Source organism: Heptranchias perlo, chromosome 2, assembly GCF_035084215.1.
Source record: "Heptranchias perlo isolate sHepPer1 chromosome 2, sHepPer1.hap1, whole genome shotgun sequence".
NCBI classification, from domain to species: domain Eukaryota; kingdom Metazoa; phylum Chordata; class Chondrichthyes; order Hexanchiformes; family Hexanchidae; genus Heptranchias; species Heptranchias perlo.
In genome coordinates, this window is record NC_090326.1 from 117,929,123 (window position 1) to 117,948,516 (window position 19,394).

The 19,394-nt window shown below is 42.2% G+C and overlaps 1 protein-coding gene across 1 annotated transcript in view; it reads left to right on the forward strand.

Moving 5' to 3' along the window:
- LOC137334220 (V-type proton ATPase 116 kDa subunit a 1-like) overlaps nt 1-19,394 on the forward strand; it is a 117,996-nt gene that overhangs the window by 87,075 nt on the left and 11,527 nt on the right. Inside the window, exons 15-19 of the mRNA XM_067998829.1 lie at nt 1,238-1,454; nt 13,145-13,252; nt 14,891-14,992; nt 15,401-15,518; nt 18,880-19,051. Coding sequence (XP_067854930.1) covers nt 1,238-1,454; nt 13,145-13,252; nt 14,891-14,992; nt 15,401-15,518; nt 18,880-19,051 — 717 coding nt within the window. The remainder of the gene's footprint in view (nt 1-1,237; nt 1,455-13,144; nt 13,253-14,890; nt 14,993-15,400; nt 15,519-18,879; nt 19,052-19,394) is intronic.

Here is a 19,394-nt window from a genome sequence, read left to right on the forward strand (position 1 = left end):
TTCACTCAGAGGGTTGTGAATCTTTGGAATTTTCTACCCCAGAGGGCTATGGATGCTCAGTCGTTGAGTATATTCAAGACTGAGATCGATAGACTTTTGGACTCTAAGGGAATCAAGGGATATGGGGATTGGGCGGGAAAATGGAGTTGAGGTTGATGATCAGCCACGATCTTATTGAATGGTAGAGCAGGCTCGAGGGGCCGTGTGGCCTACTCCTGCTCCTATTTCTTATGTTCTTAAAGGAAACGAAGTGTTTGGTACAATAGCAGAAACCATGTTACTTGGAGTTTCATTTGAGGTCATAGTCATAGAGTTATACAGCACGGATAGAGGCCCTTCGGCCCATCGTGTCCGCGCCGGCCATCAGCCCTGTCTACTCTAATCCCATATTCCAGCATTTGGTCCGTAGCCTTGTATGCTATGGCATTTCAAGTGCTCATCCAAATGCTTCTTGAATGTTGTGAGGGTTCCTGCCTCCACAACCCTTTCAGACAGTGAGTTCCAGGTCCAAGGAGATGGGCAGCGCAAGAACGTCAGTAGACGTAAAAGGCCTAAGAGTGATACCATCAAAAGTAAAAGATAGTATTTTTTTGGTTAGAGAAACATAAGGAAACTGTGTCTTTGAAGAATCAAAAGAAAGCACATTTTCATTGTCCCACTGAAGGACATGGAGAAGATCAAGAATTAATGATTCAGCCATTGCACAGAGAATACTGGAGGTGGTGAGAACTAGCTGGACTAGTAAATATTCTTTGAGTCTCTGTTCCGATATTAGGACACTAGGAGTACTTTTCATCTTTACTGCCTGGGCATTAAGCAACACCTGGGTGGAGTGCAAAAAGGAAAATCTGGTAGTGGGGGTGGTGGGGGTGGGATTTTCCTTTCATTGAAATTAAAGAAAGGAAGAAATATCCGGCAGGTTCTGCAAGGAATATGGCATCTTCCCTACCATATCTTCCTTTCTGCGCCCTGCCTATGCAAGGCATAATGCCCAGGCAAAGATAAAAATCTGTCCCTCTGTTTAGAAATGAAATGTGTTTTATTGATTAATTCTTCTTAAATACAATTTTGAAAGTATAGATTTCTGCAGCTTTACATTGACCGTAATGACAGATACAACTTCAAAAACATTCTCTTCACATAGTAACAGATTAATGGTGATTCTGTAAAAAAATAAAATGGATGATTATGACTAATTCAGATTTACTCACTTAAGAATTTCTGCATTTACTTTCAGTTACTTTAAGGAACTTGACAACATTTTCCTGCAGTTTATCCCAGAGATCATTTTCTTGACTGCTCTGTTTGGCTACTTGGTCTTCTTGATAATCTTCAAGTGGTGCAGCTTCACCGTGTCTCAGTCTGAAACCGCACCCAGCATCCTCGTGCACTTCATCAACATGTTAATGTTTAGCTACAAAGGCCCAGCAAATACACCTTTCTACTGTAAGCAGGTGAGCACTTTAGAAACGTGACTGTGTCTTTTGGGTTTGTTTGGAAAATTGTTGTTACTGAGGTTATCAGGAAAGGCTAAACAGGCTGGGGCTCTTTTCTCTAGAAAAGAGAGGGCTGAGGGGGTGACCTGATAGAGGTCTTTAAGATAATGAAACGGTTTTATAGGGTAGACGTAGAGAAAATGTTTCCACTTGTGGGGGAGTCCAAAACTAGAGGTCATAAATATAAAAAAGTCACTAATAAATCCAATCGGGAATTCAGGAGAAACTTCTTTACCCAGAGAGTGGTGAGAATGTGGAACATGCTACCACAAGGAGTGGTTGAGGCGATTAGCATAGATACATTTAAGGGGAAGCTAGATAAACACATGAGGGAGAGAGGAATAGAAGGATATGCTGATAGGGTTAGATGAAGTAGGGAGGGTGGAGGCTCGTGGAGCAAAAACGCTGGCATAGACCAGTTGGGCTGAATGGCCTGTTTGCTGTTGTTTCAAGGTTACTAAAGTAATATTATACATTTTAATAACCTCAGTAATTCTTAGTAATATTATTAATAATGTAGGGGGTTTGTTGCAGATTTTAAAGCAATATCAAACATTCTGATGTCACTAATAATTATAAGCAATGTCACTATTGAGGGTTCAATGTGGGTATTAAAATAATGTCACATAATCTGATAACACTACCTACTACATAGTCATTAATTTTACTATGGTTGCAGAGCCTGAAGGCTCAGCCCTCAATTGTGGTGTGATGGAAACCAGGGATGTGCAAGAGGACAGAATTGGAAGAGCGCATAGATCTCAGAAGGTTGTAGGGCTGGAGGAGGTTACAGAGACAGAGAGGGGCGAGGCCATGGAGGGATTTGAACACAATGATGAGAATTTTAAATTCAAGGCGTTGTCGGAGCCAATAGGTCAGTGAGCACATGGTGATGGGTGAACAGGACTTGATGCGAGTTAGGAAATGGGCAGCAGAGCTTTGGATGAGCTGAAGTTTACAGCGGGTAGAAGGTGGGAAGCCAGCCAGGACAGCATTGGAATAGTCAAGTCTAGAGGTAGACTAGATGGAGGAGAGAGGGCTAGGGAAGTTTATGCGTAGGTTGAAGTTACTAATACTGAGGAGTCACCCAAACTAAGGGAGACGAGAAGGGAGAACGTCAGTGAAGAAGACAGCATGGGACTTAGGAAGGCAGCATAGGATGAGGATCTTGAATGAGAGGCAGGGGGTGATGGAAAAAGGTAAGATGAACAAAGGAGCAGAAGGTGCCAGCCGAGACAATACAATATAAGTCAGAGGAAGGCACGATCAAAATGTAAAGTGCTCTGGTCAGACTGTACCTTGGATATTGCATTCACTTCTGGTCATCGAGACACATGGGAGACATTCAAGTACTGGAGGCAGTGAAGACAAGAACCACGAGGCTGATCCCCAGTATCAAAGGCCTGAGTTATGAGAAAAGAATGCAGAAAATTGGGCTTCCTAACTTGGAAAAAAGGCATCTTGGACATAGGGAAGAAATCACGAGGAACTTCAGCTCAGAGTTGTTGAGCTGGAGTCCGAGCTGCAGACATTGCAATGCATCACAGAGGGGGAGAGTTATCTGGATACTTTGATCCAGGAGGCAGTCACACCCCTTAGATTAGGTAGTACTTTAGATTCGCTCAGTGGTCAGGGACAGAAGGGTGTGACTGTGAGTCAGGCAGGTATGGGGACCCAGGATCTAGTGATGGAGGAGCCTCAGCCCTTGACCTTGTCCAACTATTATGAGATACTTGCTACCTGTATGGATGAGAGCAAAAACTGCAGGGAGGATGGGCAAACTGACCACGGCACCATGGTACATGAGGCCATTCAAGAGGGGGGAGTAAAAAGGAATGTGGTAATGGTAGGGGATAGTATAGTCAGGGGGATAGACACTGTTCTCTGCATCCATGACCGAGAGTCCGAAGGCTGTGTTGCCTGCCCAGTGCCAGGGTTAAGGACATGTCCTTGTAGCTGGAAAAGAACTTTGAGCATCAGGGGGAGGATCCAGTTGTCGTGGTCCATGTAGGAACCAACAACGTAGGTAGAACTAAGAGTGGGGTTCTGCTGAGACATTTTGAGGAGCTAGGTCCAAATTAATAAGCAAAACCTCAAAGATAATAATCTGTGGGTTACTACCTGAGCCATGTGCAAATTGGCATAGGGACAAACAGATCAGAGAGTTGGATGTGTGGTTCAAAGAGTGGTGTGAGAGACAGGGGTTTTGATTCATGGGGCACTGGCACCAGTACTGGGGAAAGAGGGAGCTTTTCCGTTGGGCTCCATTTAAACTGGGCTGGGACCAGCGTTCTGGTGAATTGAATAACTAGGGCAGTAGATAGGGTATTAAACTAAAAAGGAGGGGGAGCAAGCGGGGGGAAATTTAGAAATCTAATGAGAAAAGTCAAGGCAACAGAGCAGTGTAGTGATTTGGGTAAAGATAAGCAGAATGTGGCAGGAAGGGACGGAGAGTTTACCAATAATAAAGCATCAACAAGTAAGGTCAAAGCAGGAAAAAATGATAAAAAGTCAAAATTAAAGGCTCTTTACCTGAATGTACGGAGCATTCGTAACAAGATAGATGAATTAGTTGCACAAATAGAAATAAATGGGTTTGATCAAATAGCCATGGTTGCAAACTGACCAAAATAGGGAACTAAATATGACGTATGGAAAAGAAGGGGGTGTAGCCCTAATAATAAAGGATGACATAAGGACAGAGGTGAAGAAGGATCTTGGCTCGGAATATAGGGAAGTAGAATCAGTGTGGGTGAAAATAAGAAATAACAATGGGCAGAACTGGTGGGAGTAATTTATCGGCCTCCTAACAGTAGCTATACCGTTGGACAGAGGATTAATCATGAAATAATAGGAGCTTGTAACAAAGGCAATGCAGTAATTATGGGGGACTACAATCTTCATATAGACTGGTCAAATCAAATTGGCAAAGGTAGTTTGGAGGACAAGTTCATGGAATGCATTCGAGGTGGCTTCCTAGAGCAATACATCATGGAACCAACCAGGAAAAAGGCTATTTTAGATCTTGTATTGTGTAATGAGACAGGGTTAATTAGTAATCTCTGGGGAAGAGTGATCATAACATGATAGAATTTCACGTTGAGTTTGAGAGTGACGTACTTAAGTCTGAAACTAGAGTCGTAAACTTAAATAAAGCCAATTACATAGGTATGAGGGACGAGTTGAAAAGTAATGGCAAACATTTAAAGAAATATTTCATTATTCTCAACAGATATACATTCCACTGAGAAACATAGAAACATAGAAAATAGGAGCAGGAGTAGGCCATTCGGCCCTTTGAGCCTGCTCCGCAATTCAATATGATCATGGCTGATCCTCTATCTCAATACCATATTCCCGCTCTCTCCCCATACCCCTTGATGCCTTTTGTGTCTAGAAATCTATCTAGCTCCTTCTTAAAAGTATTCAGTGACTTGGCCTCCACAGCCTTCTGTGGGAGAGAATTCCACAGATTCAACACCCTCCGAGTGAAGAAATTTCTCCTCATCTCAGTCCTAAATGTCCTACCACATATCCTGAGACTGTGACCCCTCGTTCTGGACCCCCCAACTAGGGGAAACATCCTCCCTGCATCCAGTCTGTCTAGCCCTGTCAGAATTTTACATGTTTCAACGAGATCCCCTCTCATTCTTCTAAATTTGAGTGAATACAGGCCGAGTCAACCCAATCTCTCCTCATATGACAGTCCTGCCATCCCAGGAATCAATCTGGTGAACCTTCGCTGCACTCCCTTTATGGCAAGTATATCCTTTCTCAGGTAAGGAGACCAAAACTGCACACAATACTCCAGGTGTGGTCTCACCAAGGCCCGGTATAACTGCAGTAAGACATCCTTGCTCCTGTACTCAAATCCTCTTGCAATGAAGGCCAACATAACATTTGCCTTCCTGACTGCTTGCTGCACCTGCATATTTGCTTTCAGTAACTGGTGCACAAGGACACCCAGGTCCCTTTGTACATCAACATTCCCCAATCTATCACCATTTAAATAATATTCTGCCTTTCTGTTTTTCCTTCCGAAGTGGATAACTTCACATTTATTCACATGTATTTGCCCACTCACTCAACTTGTCTAAATCGCCTTGAAGCCTCTTTGCATCCTCCTCACAACTCATGATCCCACCTAGTTTTGTGTCGTCAGCAAATGTGGAAATATTACATTTGGTTCTCTCATCCAAATCATTGATATATATTGTGAATAGCTGGGGCCCAAGCACTGATCCCTGTGGTACCCCACTAGTCACTGCCCGTCACCCCGAAAAAGACCCATTTATTCCTACTCTCTGTTTCCTGTTTGTTAACCAATTTTCAATCCATGCCAGTATATTCCCCCCAATCCCTTCTGCTTTAATTTTGCACAGTAACCTTTTATGTGGGACTTTATCAAAGGCCTTCTGAAAATCCAAATAAACCACATCCACTGGTTCTCCCTTATCTATTCTACAAGTTACATCCTCAAAAAACTCTAGTAGATTTGTCAAACATGATTTCCCTTTCATAAATCCATGTTGACTTTGTCTAATCCCATTGATATTTTCTAAGTGTCCTGTTATCACATCCTTTGTAATGGACTCGAGCATTTACCCTACTACTGATGTTAGGCTAACCGGTCTGTAGTTCCCTGTTTTCTCGCTCCCTCCTTGGGGTTATATTTGCCACCCTCCAATCTGCAGGAACTGTTCCATGATCTATCGAATTTTGGAAGATGACAACTAATGCATCCACTATTTCCATAGCTACCTCTTTTAGTACTCTGGGATGCAGATCATCAGGTCCTCGGGATTTATCGGCTTTCAGTCTCATTAATTTCTCCAGCACTATTTTCCTTTAATTCCTCCTTCTCACTAGTCCCTTGGTTCCCTAGCATTTCTGGGAAGTTATTTGTGTTCTCTTCCGTGAAGACAGAACCAAAGTATTTGTTTAATTGCTCTGCCATTTCCCTGTTCTCCATTATAAATTCTCCTGTTTCTGACTGTAAGGGACCTACATTTGTCTTCACTAATCTTTTTACATACTTGTAGAAGCTTTTACAGTCCACTTTTATGTTCCTTGCAAGTTTACTCTCATACTCTATTTTCCCCCTCTTAATCAATCTCTTGGTGCTAAACTGCTCCCAATCCTCAGGCTTGCTACTTTTTCTGGCAACTTTATATGAGTCCTCTTTGGGTCTAATACTATCCTTAATTTCTTTTGTTAGCCATGGACGAGCTGCATTTCCTTTTGTGTTTTTGCGCCAGAAAGGAATGTATAATTGTTGCAATTCATGCATTCGTTCCTTAAATGTTAGCCATTGCCTATCCACCATTGTGTCTTTTAATGAAGCTTCCCAGTCTATCATAGCCAACTCACTCCTCATACCTTCGTAGTTTCCTTTGTTTAGATTTAGGACCCTAGTTTCGGATTGGACTACTTCACTTTGCATCTTAATGAAGAATTCTATCATGTTCTGGTCACTCTTCCCTAAAGGACCCCACACAACAAGATTATTAATTAACCCCTTCTCATTGCACAATACCCAATCTAGGATAGCCTATTCCCTGGTTGGCTCCTCAATGTACTGGTCAAAAAAACATCTCGTACACACTCCAGGAATTCATCCTCCACAGTATTATTGCTAATTTGGTTTAGCCAGTCTATATGCAGATTAAAGTCACCCATGATTACTGTAGTACCCTTGTTACATGCATCTCTAATTTCCTGTTTGATCCCATCCCCTACATTACCACTACTGTTTGGAGGCCTATAGACAACTTCCACCATTTTTATCTGCCCCTTGGTGCTTCTTAACTCCATCCAGACTGATTCTACATCTTGATTTTCTGAGCCAATATCCTTTCTCACTATTGCTCTGATTTCATCCTTTACTAACAATGCCACCCCACCTCCTTTTCCTTTTTGCCTGTCCTTCCTAAATATCGAATATCCTTGGATATTCAGCTCCCAGCGTTGGTCACCCTGCAGCCATGTCTCTGTAATTGCAATTATATCATATCCGTTTACATCTATTTGCGCTGTTAATTTGTCTACCTTATTACGAATGCTTCGTGCATTCAGATACAGTGCTTTTAGATTTGTCTTTTTAACATTTTTAGACATTTTAACATTTTTTTGTACTATGGCCCTATTTGTCTTATTACCACTTTTTCTTACCCGGACCCTATTGTCTTTTGTTTGTACGCTCTGTCCCTTCCTGACACAATCTGGTTATCACTTTCCTGCACTGCTACTTTGTCTTTTCTATTTAGCATTCCAGATTTCTCTCCACCGGGGCCCTCCCCGGTCTTATTTAGTTTAAAGCCCTATCTACCTCCCTAGTTATTCGATTCGCTAGAACTCTGGTCCCAGCATGGTTCAGGTGTAGTCAATCCCAACGGAACAGCTCTCTCTTTCCCCAGTACTGGTGCCAGTGCCCCACGAATCAAAACCCACTTCTCCCACACCAATCTTTGAGCCACGCATTCATCTCCCTGATCCTATTGACCCTACGCCAATTTGCTCATGGCTCAGGTAATAATCCAGAGATTATTACCTTTGTGGTTCTGCTTTTTAATTTAGTCCCTAGCTCAAACACTCTCAGCAGAACCTTTTTCTTAGTCCTACCTATGTCGTTGCTACCTACATGGACCATGACAACTGGATCCTCCCCCTCCCACTCCAAGTTCTTCTCCAGCCCAGAGGAGATGTCCTTAACCCTGGCAACATAGCCTTCGGGACTCATGCTCCTGGCTCCTATACTGTCACCTGCTACAACCATCTTCCTTTTTACTCCCCCCACTTGAACTGCTTCCTGTACCAAGGTGCAATGGCCAGTTTGCTCGTCCTCCCCGCAGTCCCCGGACTTGTCCACAAGGGTTGCAAGAACCTCAAATCTATTGGACAAGCGCAGGGACTGAGGCTCCTGCAATACTACCTCCTGGATCCCCATACCTGCCTCACACGCAGTCACACCCTCCCGTCCCTGACCACGTGTCAATTCTAAAGTATTTAATCAAAGGGGTGTGGCTGCCTCCTGGAGCAAAAGGTCCAGGTAGCTTTCTCCCTCCCTGATGTCTCGCAATGTCTGCAACTCGGACTCCAGCTCCTCAACTCGGAGCCGAAGTTCCTCGAGCTGCAGACACTTACTGCAGATGTAGTCGCCCTGGACAAAAATGTCCACAAACTCCCACACATTGTAGCAGCAACACATCTCCTGTTCTCCCATTATTTCATTTAATTAATTAATTTAGTGTTAATCAAATTATTTACCTTGTTTAATTAGATTAATTAAGTTAAGTTTAGTTTTTAAAATTTAGTCATACGCTATATGTTAACTTAAAGCTCAGCCCACAGTCACTACCAGTCACTTACCTGCCTCACCTGCGACGTCGCACAGTAGTTGTCTCTTGTTGCAGGTCTGCTGCTGATTTTATCCCCGCTCTCGGTCTGCTGCTGCTCAGGTCCGCCACCACTCTGCGGAAAAAGTTCGGAAAAGCAAGGCAAAGGAGCACCTCCTTCCCCCACTTCACCGAACTCCCACACTCACCAAACTCTCAAGCTGTTCACTCTGTGCCTGCTGCATTCAATAAATAAAAACACCACGGGAAAAGTGATCTAACTAAAGAAGTTAAGAATAGTATTAGATTTAAAGAAGAGGCCTCTAATGTTGCCAAGAAGAGTATTGAGCCTGAGGATTGGGAAAGTTTTAGAAACCAGCAAAGGACGACCAAAGAATTGATAAAAAGGGAGAAAAAGTACTTGAGAAACTAATTGGGACTAAAAGCCAATAAATCTTCTGGACCTGATGGCCTACATCCGAGAGTTCTAAAAGAGGTGGCTGTGGAGATAGTGGATGCATTGGTTATGATCTTCCAAAATTCCCTAGATTCTAGAACGGTCCCAGCGGATTGGAAGGTAGCAAATGTAACACCGCTATTCAAGAAAGGAGGGAGAGAAAAAACAGGAAACTGCAGATCAATTAGCCTGACATCAGTCGTCGGGAAAGTGCTGGAATCCATTATTAAGAAAGTGGTAACAGGACATGTCGAACATCATAATATGATTGGCAGAGTCAACATGGTTTTATGAAAGGGAAATCATATTTGACAAATTTACGAGTTTTTTGAGGCTGTAACTAGAAGGGTAGATAAAGGGGAACCAGTGGATGTAGTATATTTGGATTTTCAAAAGGCATTCAATAAGGTGCCACATAAAAGGTTTTATGCAAGATAAGGGCTCATGGGGTTGGAGGTAACATATTAGCATGGATAGAGGATTGGTTAACAGACTGAAAACAGAAAGTAGGGATAAATGAGTCATTTTCAGGTTGGCAGGCTGTAACTAGTGCGGTACCTCAAGGATCGGTGCTTGGGCCTCAGCTATTTACAATCTATATTAATGACATAGATGAAGGGACCAAGTGTAATGTATCCAAGTTTGCTGATGATACAAATCTAGGTAGGAATGTAAGCTGTGAGGACACAAAAAGTCTGCAAAGGGATATAGACAGGTTAAGTGAGTGGGCAAGAAGATGGCAGATGGAGTATAATGTGGGGAAATGTGAGGTTATTCACTTTGGTAGGAAGAATAGAAAAACAGAATATTTTTTAAATGGCAAGAAACTATTAAATGTTGATGTCCAGAGAGACTTGGGTGTCCTCGTACAAGAAACACATAAAGTTAGAATGTAGGTACAGCAAGCAATTAGGAAAGCAAATGGCATGTTGGCCTTTATTGTAAAGGGGTTGGAGTTCAAGAGTAAGGAAGTCTTACTACAATTGTACAGGGCTTTGGTGAGACCTCACCTGGAGTACTGCGTACTGTTTTGGTCTCCTTATCTAAGGAAGGATATACTTGCCTTAGAGCCGGTACAGCGGAGGTTCACTAGATTAATTCCTGGGATGAGAGGGTTGTCCTATGAGGAGAGGTTGAGTAGAATGTGTCTATACTCTCTGGAGTTTTGAAGAATGAGAGGTGATCTCATTGAAACATATAAGATTCTGAGAGGGTTTATCAAGGTAGATGCTGAGATGTTGTTTCCCCTGGCTAGAGAGTCTAGAACTAGAGGGCATAGTCACAGGATAAGGGGTCGGCCATTTAAGACTGAGATGAGGAGGAATTTCTTCTCTCAGAGGGTTGTGAATGTTTGGAATTCTCTATCCCAGAGGGCTGTGGATGCTGAATCGTTGAGTATTTTCAAGGCTGAGAAAGATAGATTTTTGGACTCTGGGGGAAATCATGGGATATAGGATTGGGCAGAAAAGTGGAGTTGAGGTTGAAGATCAGCCATGATCTGATTGAATGGTGGAAGAGGCTCGAAGGGCCAAATGGCCTACTACTGCTCCTATTATGTTCTTATGTTCTTATTCTCTTCTGTGATTCTGCCCAAAATCCCACTTTCTGGGGCCGGGCCTTCATTTGGAGGCCTTGTTCTGATCTTCAAGGCACTCTTACCCCTTTAAGTCTATTATTGAATCCTCTGGTGCTGCAGTGGCATCCCCGCTGCTGCAGCACCAGAATTTCTATGCTGGCACTGCCTGTGAGCTTGCCATGCATCTCTAATGAGCCTCAATCCAGGAAACTGAGTCAGGATGATGCAGACAAAGAGGGGCAGGCACCGCCGAAACTCTGCCCCAAAGAGGAAAATCCGGGGCGTAATCTTATCAAGGTAGATAAGATAGTGAATGGAAAATGTAAATCTGGAATATTACTTTAAATTATATTGTGACAGTAGGAAAAACTAGTGAACGGTAAATGTAGGACTGATATTAGGAAATTGCTCTTCACGTAGAGAGTAAACAACATATGGAATAGATTTCCAGATAAAGTGGTGGAGACGAAGCTCCTGGAAGCATTTAAGAAACAATTGAATGCTGCAATGGGGAACTTCAGAGTCTTTCTGGATAGATGAGTTTAGATGGGTGAAAGGACCTTTCTCATCCATGACTGTCTTGTGATCTTGAGTAGGAGAAGAGGTCAAGGTGGGATGTGACAATAAAGGATGTGACAATAAAGGCTATGCCATCACAGCAGCGATTTGGGCAAAGCAAGTGAGAGAATGTCTATACCAAGCCCTTGGGTGAGCGCAGCAGTGTGTTTCTTACGGACATGATCATAAAATTTGATCTAAGCTGGTTAAAACCCAAATTCAGAAAACGTTTCTACACATAAATGTTGTTTGAATTCCCCAGAAGACCATTGTTGCAGAATTGATTGAAGCATTTAAAAAGGAGGGAGACACTTACTGGGGTAGTTAAGATATTAAGGGGGATGGAGAAAGGTGGTGAATTGAGGAGGGTGAGTTTCCGCAGGTGTTCTCCTTCTCGTCCACCATAACTTCAGCTGTTCTTCCATGGTTTCTGAGGTTCTTCTGCCAAAGTTACAGCGGATGAGCAGGAGGATCCTCACCGACATTCAACTCTCATGTGCTTAACAAAATAGCATAATAAGCTTGATGGGCCTACTCCTGTCCCTACTCCTGTCCCTTTTTAACTATAATGGACCCACTGTGCTGCAGCTAACTCAATACTCATTAACACATCATTTAATGGATATTATTAGTAACAAAGGGTTAAATGGTACATTTTCACTCACATCAAGATATGTGCAATAGTGACAGACTTTTGTCCAAAGTAGTACCAACATCATCAAAAGTAAAAACCAGTGAGACTTTCTTGAAATGTTTAACATATTAAACTTTTGTATTTTTAAACAGAGCTTGACATTAGCAGACATTCACATGGCCAGCCACAAAAATGCAGCTTGAAAACCCTTGTGGGCCAGGATATTACAGTCCCTGCCTAGTTACTCCATGTGTGCCCAAGTCTCTTCCCACCTGCATCATTTGCTCCTGAGCTCCTTCTCACACATGTTCATGGCTCCCCCTCCCTTCTCCCTCTCATTCCATTTGCTTCCATATAAAAGCACCACTCCTTCACATTCTCATTTTCACAGTTACACAGTAAGGGAGAAAGAACATTAGGGGACATTGTTGGGAGGAGATAATATCCCAACCTTCCTCACATTGAAAAAAAATGGTCCATTACCAGTGAGGGGAAGAGGACTCAGTCACACATGGGGCAAGATTGAGTGAGGAAGACAGAAGATAGAAGAATGGGGAACATTATACTTATGTAAGGTAATCAAGTGCACAGAAGAGGCATGAAGGGAATTAGATTTAAGGAGAATCAGACACATGACAAGCATGATGTGCGTCAATAGGCATTAGAGAGATCAGGAATAGAAAGGCATGAGGAGGAATCTGAGGCATGAGGGAAGCAGAGAAAATATCATGAATCCTGAAGCAGTGCCAACTAGGGGTACATACATTCTATTCCTGAATATCACTGCAAGGGTGAAATTGAATCCATAGATCGAATCAATAGGAAAACTGATTTGTACACAATGGTGTCTATCGCTAATAATTCAAACAGCTCCAACAGGAATTCAGAGTTGCAGACAATATTCAGCGCCTGCCTTGTGTGCATGTGTTTAAACAAGTTAACATGAAGCTGTATAGCCATTACCATCAGAATCAGAATTACAGCTGGAGTGATATGTATGTTGTCCATCGAAGTTTTTTTTTTAAATTGTTGCATAATAACCTCTTCTGTGAATCTAAGAAGTTTTCTAAAAAAAAATGTTTCTCCTAGAGGAGTGTCCAAACATTCTTAGTTCTCATTGCTCTGCTGACAGTTCCATGGATGCTCCTTATTAAACCCTATCTGCTGTACAGTGACCACCAAAGAACAAAGCATATGGTAAGGACGTGTGCATGACTTCTCACCCTTCTGAGCCTAGAAACTATTGTTGGTGATATTAACAGATGAATGCTCAATGTTTTCAAGTGACTTTCCTCTGTCTGCTCTTTTAACACAAATATTACGTGTTTATTTTAAACTGGTGATCTCCCATGGTTTTGTTCACAGTAAGGCTTTATAAGCTCAGTAGTATAATAACGTGTAATACACAATGTAATATTCTGGTATAAAGGTTTAATTAGCCTGTCCCTTTAACACCACAAGGACTAATTGCTGTAAATAGGCAGATCCTCAGGTAAATTAGAGGCCAATTCCTCTTCCTGAGCTCAATTCAAGTCTAATTGTTTCTCTGTTGATTGATGCCAATAGGAAATGATTGACTTTCTTTCGCTTTATTTCATACTTTTTTAAGACTGTTTTGAATCTGTAACAAATTATGATGTCTAAAATATAAAAGATTCATTATCATATATTAAAAATGGTGTGTGGTCACAACATTCTAATCATATTGCACCTACAGGTTGCGCTATCAGAGTACTGTTATGTGACTCAATAACTTCAATGCTACCCCATTTAACATGAGGCGACCGTTAATCAACTTATCTTAAGTCTCTTCTGTGCCATCTCTGTGTGAGTCCTAACACTGTTACAAATCACAAACACAATAAAACAGGTGCTACACTATATGGTTGGCCATCCAGAGGACATTTTTGACAGAACAGCAGATTGACTGATTGCCAGCTCATGCCTATCATTGAGAGACTGGAAGGCATGAAATCAGAAGTGCAAAAGAACTCTGAATTTTCTTAATCACAGAAGCTGTAAGTTTCTCGAGGGCTCGAACATCCCTTCTGCATCATCACTGCCACGCAGAAAAGTGATTTTAAAAAGTCACATGCGAGTGATAGGCAAAGAGCAAACCCAAACTCTAAAATTTGGATCACGTGATTGAACGGCCGAAGTGTTGAGCTGCCGTTCATGAGAAAGAACAGATCAGCCATGCCTTCCCCTATTTTCCCCCACCCCCGCACTGACCCTAATGTAACCCCCCCCCCCCCCACCCCGAGCAGAAAACTGAATTGGACTAAAGATGCATTCATTCCCACCCCTCAATGAGTAAAAGAATCTTGTGATTGGAACAAAAATCCACTCTCTTCCCCTACTTAGCAGAAATTCTGGGATCATCACAAAGCTAAAATAACTCCACCCCTGCTGATATTGTGTCACCCCTTCCGCCCCCCCCCCCCCCGTTCTTGGCCGCCATCCCCCACATGAGCGCAGATATACGGAAGGAACCCCTCAATCCACACCCCATACTTAACTCTCCCCTGCAATGAGCAGAAATATAGGAATCATCCCCCTCCCCCACTAAGCAGTGCCTAAGATTTTTGAAGACAACCACCCCCACCCCCCCACACTGACCATCATTCTGGCGATTGGAACCCACAGACTCTCCTGTGCAATCGAGGAGGCCCAAAGTAATTTCTGATTAAATCGCATTGATACAACTAAGTAATGTTCTTTAACTGATTATTTGATTTATTAATGCTGTTACAATATTTTGTTTTAATGCAGCCATATAAGTAGATGTACAAATTGTTAATGATTTTTGCGAATTTAAATGGTTCTCCTATCAAGGTACGCCTGTGCGACAGCTCAAAAATTTCCATCCTCCAGTCTGAACGCAGTGAGCAAGAAATTAATGGGGGAGGAAGCAAGAATCACTGGGAAGAAGAAAAGGTAAATTATCATGGAAGGGTAAGGTAAGATGGTGATACAGATCGATGGTAAATTTATTAAGATTTACTAAGTATTAGTGGATGTTTACAGTGTGGATTTATCTGTGAAAAGCTCAGACTTTAGTCACCTATGAGATTATCCCTTTCCACTTTTCTCACATTAAGCCCGCTTTCTAACTAATCCTTTTTACAAACAAGAGCACTACAAGATATACTGTAAGTACTTAATTTTAAAAAGCCTAATTTTCCCAATGTGTAATTACATAATTAACTTCCAGTAAGGTCACTCACAGATAAAAGTAAACAGTTATGAAATTCTACAGTGCTACCATAATACTTTATTAATGTTAACGTGCTCTACAGCTCATGTTATGATATGAATGCGTTTTTGTTACATTTAATTCAACAGTTCAGCTTTGGTGATATCTTTGTACAACAGGCTATCCATACTATTGAGTACTGCCTGGGTTGTGTGTCAAACTCTGCTTCATACCTTCGCTTATGGGCCTTAAGCTTGGCTCATGCTGGTGAGTATTGAAACCAGAAGCTTCCAGTTACCTAGTAGTGTCACTGATAATATCTTCACTGCCAATTGTTGGGAATCCAAGTGTTTTTTATGCTCATCAACATGATGCCAGTGCTGGGAATGGAGCATTTTCATCTTGTCGGATCCAGTGCCGGAACCAAGCACACCCAAGTCAGGAATGTGAAAATACCCCTCATATACTGTCCCTAATTGTGCAGAGAGAACATAACTGAAGTCATTCCTAACTGAGAGCAAGTTAGAACCATAGAACCATAGAAAAGATACAGCACAGAAGGGGGCCATTCGGCCCATCATGTCCGCGCCGGCTCGAAGAACAACCAGGTGCCGATTCTAATCCTACCTTCCAGCACCCGGTCCGTAGCCCTGCAGCTTACAGCACTTTAAGTTGGTTCTCAAGTTTTGAATGTAAAAGGCTTTGAATCTTTACAACAGTGTTAAAGGTTTCTCTGCATTGACCTTAAAAATGAAATAAAGAAAATGGGAAGTGGGCAGCAATTACAATGATCTAAAGCTTATTTACTTAAATTCTTACCAGGCACTAATGGGACAATTAGACATACTGCCATATGATCAGTATGTAATGAAGTTTCCAACTTCAGAAGACAACTCCCTACTGCACTGGTATAATATTTGTATTGCCCCATATCATCCTTGCAGCCTTTCTGAATAAAATGCCAATTTGTGCTCTGGAGAAACAAATAAACCAAATTCATGTAAATTCAAATCCTTAGGACTAGATGCAGGGAGGATGCCTTGGTGAGACCACATCTGGAGTATTGTGTGCAGTTTTGGTCTCCTTATCTGAGGAAGGATGTCCTTGCCATGGAGGGAGTGCAACGAAGGTTTACCAGACTGATTCATGGGCTGGCAGGACTGAAGTATGAGGAGAGATTGGGTCGACTAGGCCTATATTCACTAGAGTTTAGAAGAATGAGAGGTGATCTCATCGAAACATAAAATTCTAACGGGAATAGACAGACTAGATCCAGGGAGGATGTTCCCGATGGCTGGGGAGTCCATAACCACGGGTCACAGTCTCAGGATACGGGGTATGCCATTTAGAACCGAGATGAGGAGAAATTTCTTCACTCAGAGGGTGGTGAACCTGTGGAATTCTCTACCACAGAAGGCAATGGAGGCCAAGTCATTAGATGTATTCAAGAAGGAGATAGATATATTTCTTAATGCTAAAGGGATGAAGGGATATGGGGAAAAAGCGGGAACAGGGTACTGAGTTAGACGATTAGCCATAACCATTTTGGATGGCGGAGCAGGCCCGAAGGGCCGAATGGCCTACTCTTGCTCCTATTTTCTATGTTTCTATGACCATCTCTGGGGGTGGCTCCCAGGCATAAGTGCTGCAGTGTGCCCGAACGCAACCACCATTTCTTGCCCTGCTGAGGTTTGAGGGTTCAGTGCATGGAGGCAGAAGTAGTGGGTCTTCAGCGGAGTGGGGACACATCTGTGGTGCCTCTGCCAAAGATCTCAGAAACGCCAGCGGTAGCTGGCTGCCCCAGGGGTGTACTGGATTTCCCCCCCCCCCCCAGAGAATAATCAGCCTTCACCGAGCAGCATCCTTAAAAAGGGGGCCATCTTAACCTTCCCGGCCAAAAAGGTTTCAGAGCCCCTCATCGTTGAGGACCCAGGCTACAAACACAGCCTTGGCCCTAAGCGGGCCCCATGTCTGCCCCGAGACCAGGTATACTTACGCCAATTGTACGTTGGGCTCCAAGTGAGGGCCTAGGAACTATAAATCCCAATGTAAGGACTCCTCGCCCCTGGCCCTGCCTCTGATCTTACATCCATGGCGTCTAGGGGGCAGATGGATGCTCCATCCCCATAAGGCCATCCTGGAAACATTGGCATAGACTGGGTCCCATCCACGTTTGTGGCCATTTTGGCAAATTCACGCCAGACTTATGGTAGAAATCCGCTAAACAGGCACAGATTTTCAGGGTCATCATATTTTCAATCCCGGTTGAATTTGAACCTAGGTGTTGAAGATTACTGTTCTAACTCACCACATCCCCAATTTCTAGATGTGACTACCATTTTGTGACTTTTCACCATGGCTCAATCATCCATTTTCTCTCAATTTGTGGAACCATAAAAAGTAGATTAAGTGACTAGACAGATTTTGAGACGGCTTGAAAGTAAAGGAAAGCCAGAAAAAGACAGATCTAGAGTAGCAAAGAGGAGGCATACCTGGTCAGCTTAAGCTCAATTAAAAGTTCTTCAATTAACATTATAATTTTTTTCTTCTGTCTTATTCTAATTAAACTCAGATTTCCATGCCCAAGTTCCTAATATGTCTGGAAAGAATTGCCAAAGTCAGATACCACATTTTCAGGACTGTGGGGGCTTGATATTATGCAAATGATGATAGATATATTTGCTGGAAGGTTTGATGCTCATAAAATTAAGTATCTGGTCCAGACATCTTGCGCCCACAACCCTCTAAGATGGAGACTGAAACTAGTAAAGATTTAGCTTACATTTTTGTAAATTCACTCAATTCAATAAAGAATCCTGACGATTGGAAAATGACTAACATAGCCACCTTTATATAAGAAATATAACTAAAAACTGAAGAATGGTAATTAAATAATTAAATACTGATTATACACAACCAGTTACTGAACACAGTCCACGTAGTTGAGGTATGTCAAATGTCAATACAGTCAAATAGATATTCCCACTCAATATGAATTGCTATGGAAACAGCAAGAAATCATTGAAAATCCAGTGAAGAGACAACTTAATTATTAATTCTAAATATAGACTCATCCTTAGTGCCAACTGACTGCCTGTATTTGGAGTTACATAGACAACAGCTATAAGGATTTTTTGTCAACTCATGGGGCTGAAATTTCAGGTGGAAAAGATTTAATGACAATCCGATTGGCACTTTTACTGATACCGACTTTTTATTTGCATTTTTTTTAAAAACTGAATTCAAATTCTCAGACTGCCCTCGTGAGATTAGAACTCACATTCTCTGGATTATCAGTGCAGGCCTCTGAATTACTAGTCCTGTAACAATCACCATACCTTTTCTTTTAAATTGTTGCAAGCTTTAAAATCCTGCTACACAACCTGAGTTCCCACTCACCAACAGGCGAGCTCCTAATCACGCGTGTTTTCCACACTGGGCGTGAACCCAGATTACGATAATGAGGTTGACCCCAGAAATACATGCAGGATCAGTGCACGAAAGGTAGGTGGGTGCCTCCCAACTCGACCTGCTTCCAGTCAAGCTTACACAAATTAGAAAATCTAGGCCAGTACCTCATGAAATCATTGGGTATTGAGCAGACACTAACCAATGTATTTTTTTCCAGAACTATCTGAGGTGTTGTGGCATATGGTTCTACACAATGGCTTCACTGCAAATGGAGGCTTAAGCTTTATTGGGCTGGTGATCACCTTTGCTGTTTTTGCTGTTCTCACTGTGGCTATTCTACTGGTCATGGAAGGTCTTTCTGCATTTCTACATGCCCTGCGTCTACACTGGTGGGTGCATAAGAGCGATTGCGAGATGTGAAAAGTGATTAAAGAGAACGTGGCCTTGAAAATAAATCACATGTTGTCCCCTATTATTGTAAGCAATTTTAGTGCAGTATTTAATTCTTGTTCACATGTTAAATAACACTAAAAATGTGATTTTATTATTGCAGAGAATAAATTTCCAATTCAGCAATCCATCCCTGCAAATTAATTGCAAGAAAGATTTAACCACTACACTGGGATTCATGAAGAAATAATTGTAATGTCAGACAATCGATTAACATAATCACTTGTTTTAAAATTTGGACTTCAGGGTAAAGCTTGAGGACCTGATTAACTGGAGCAGGCA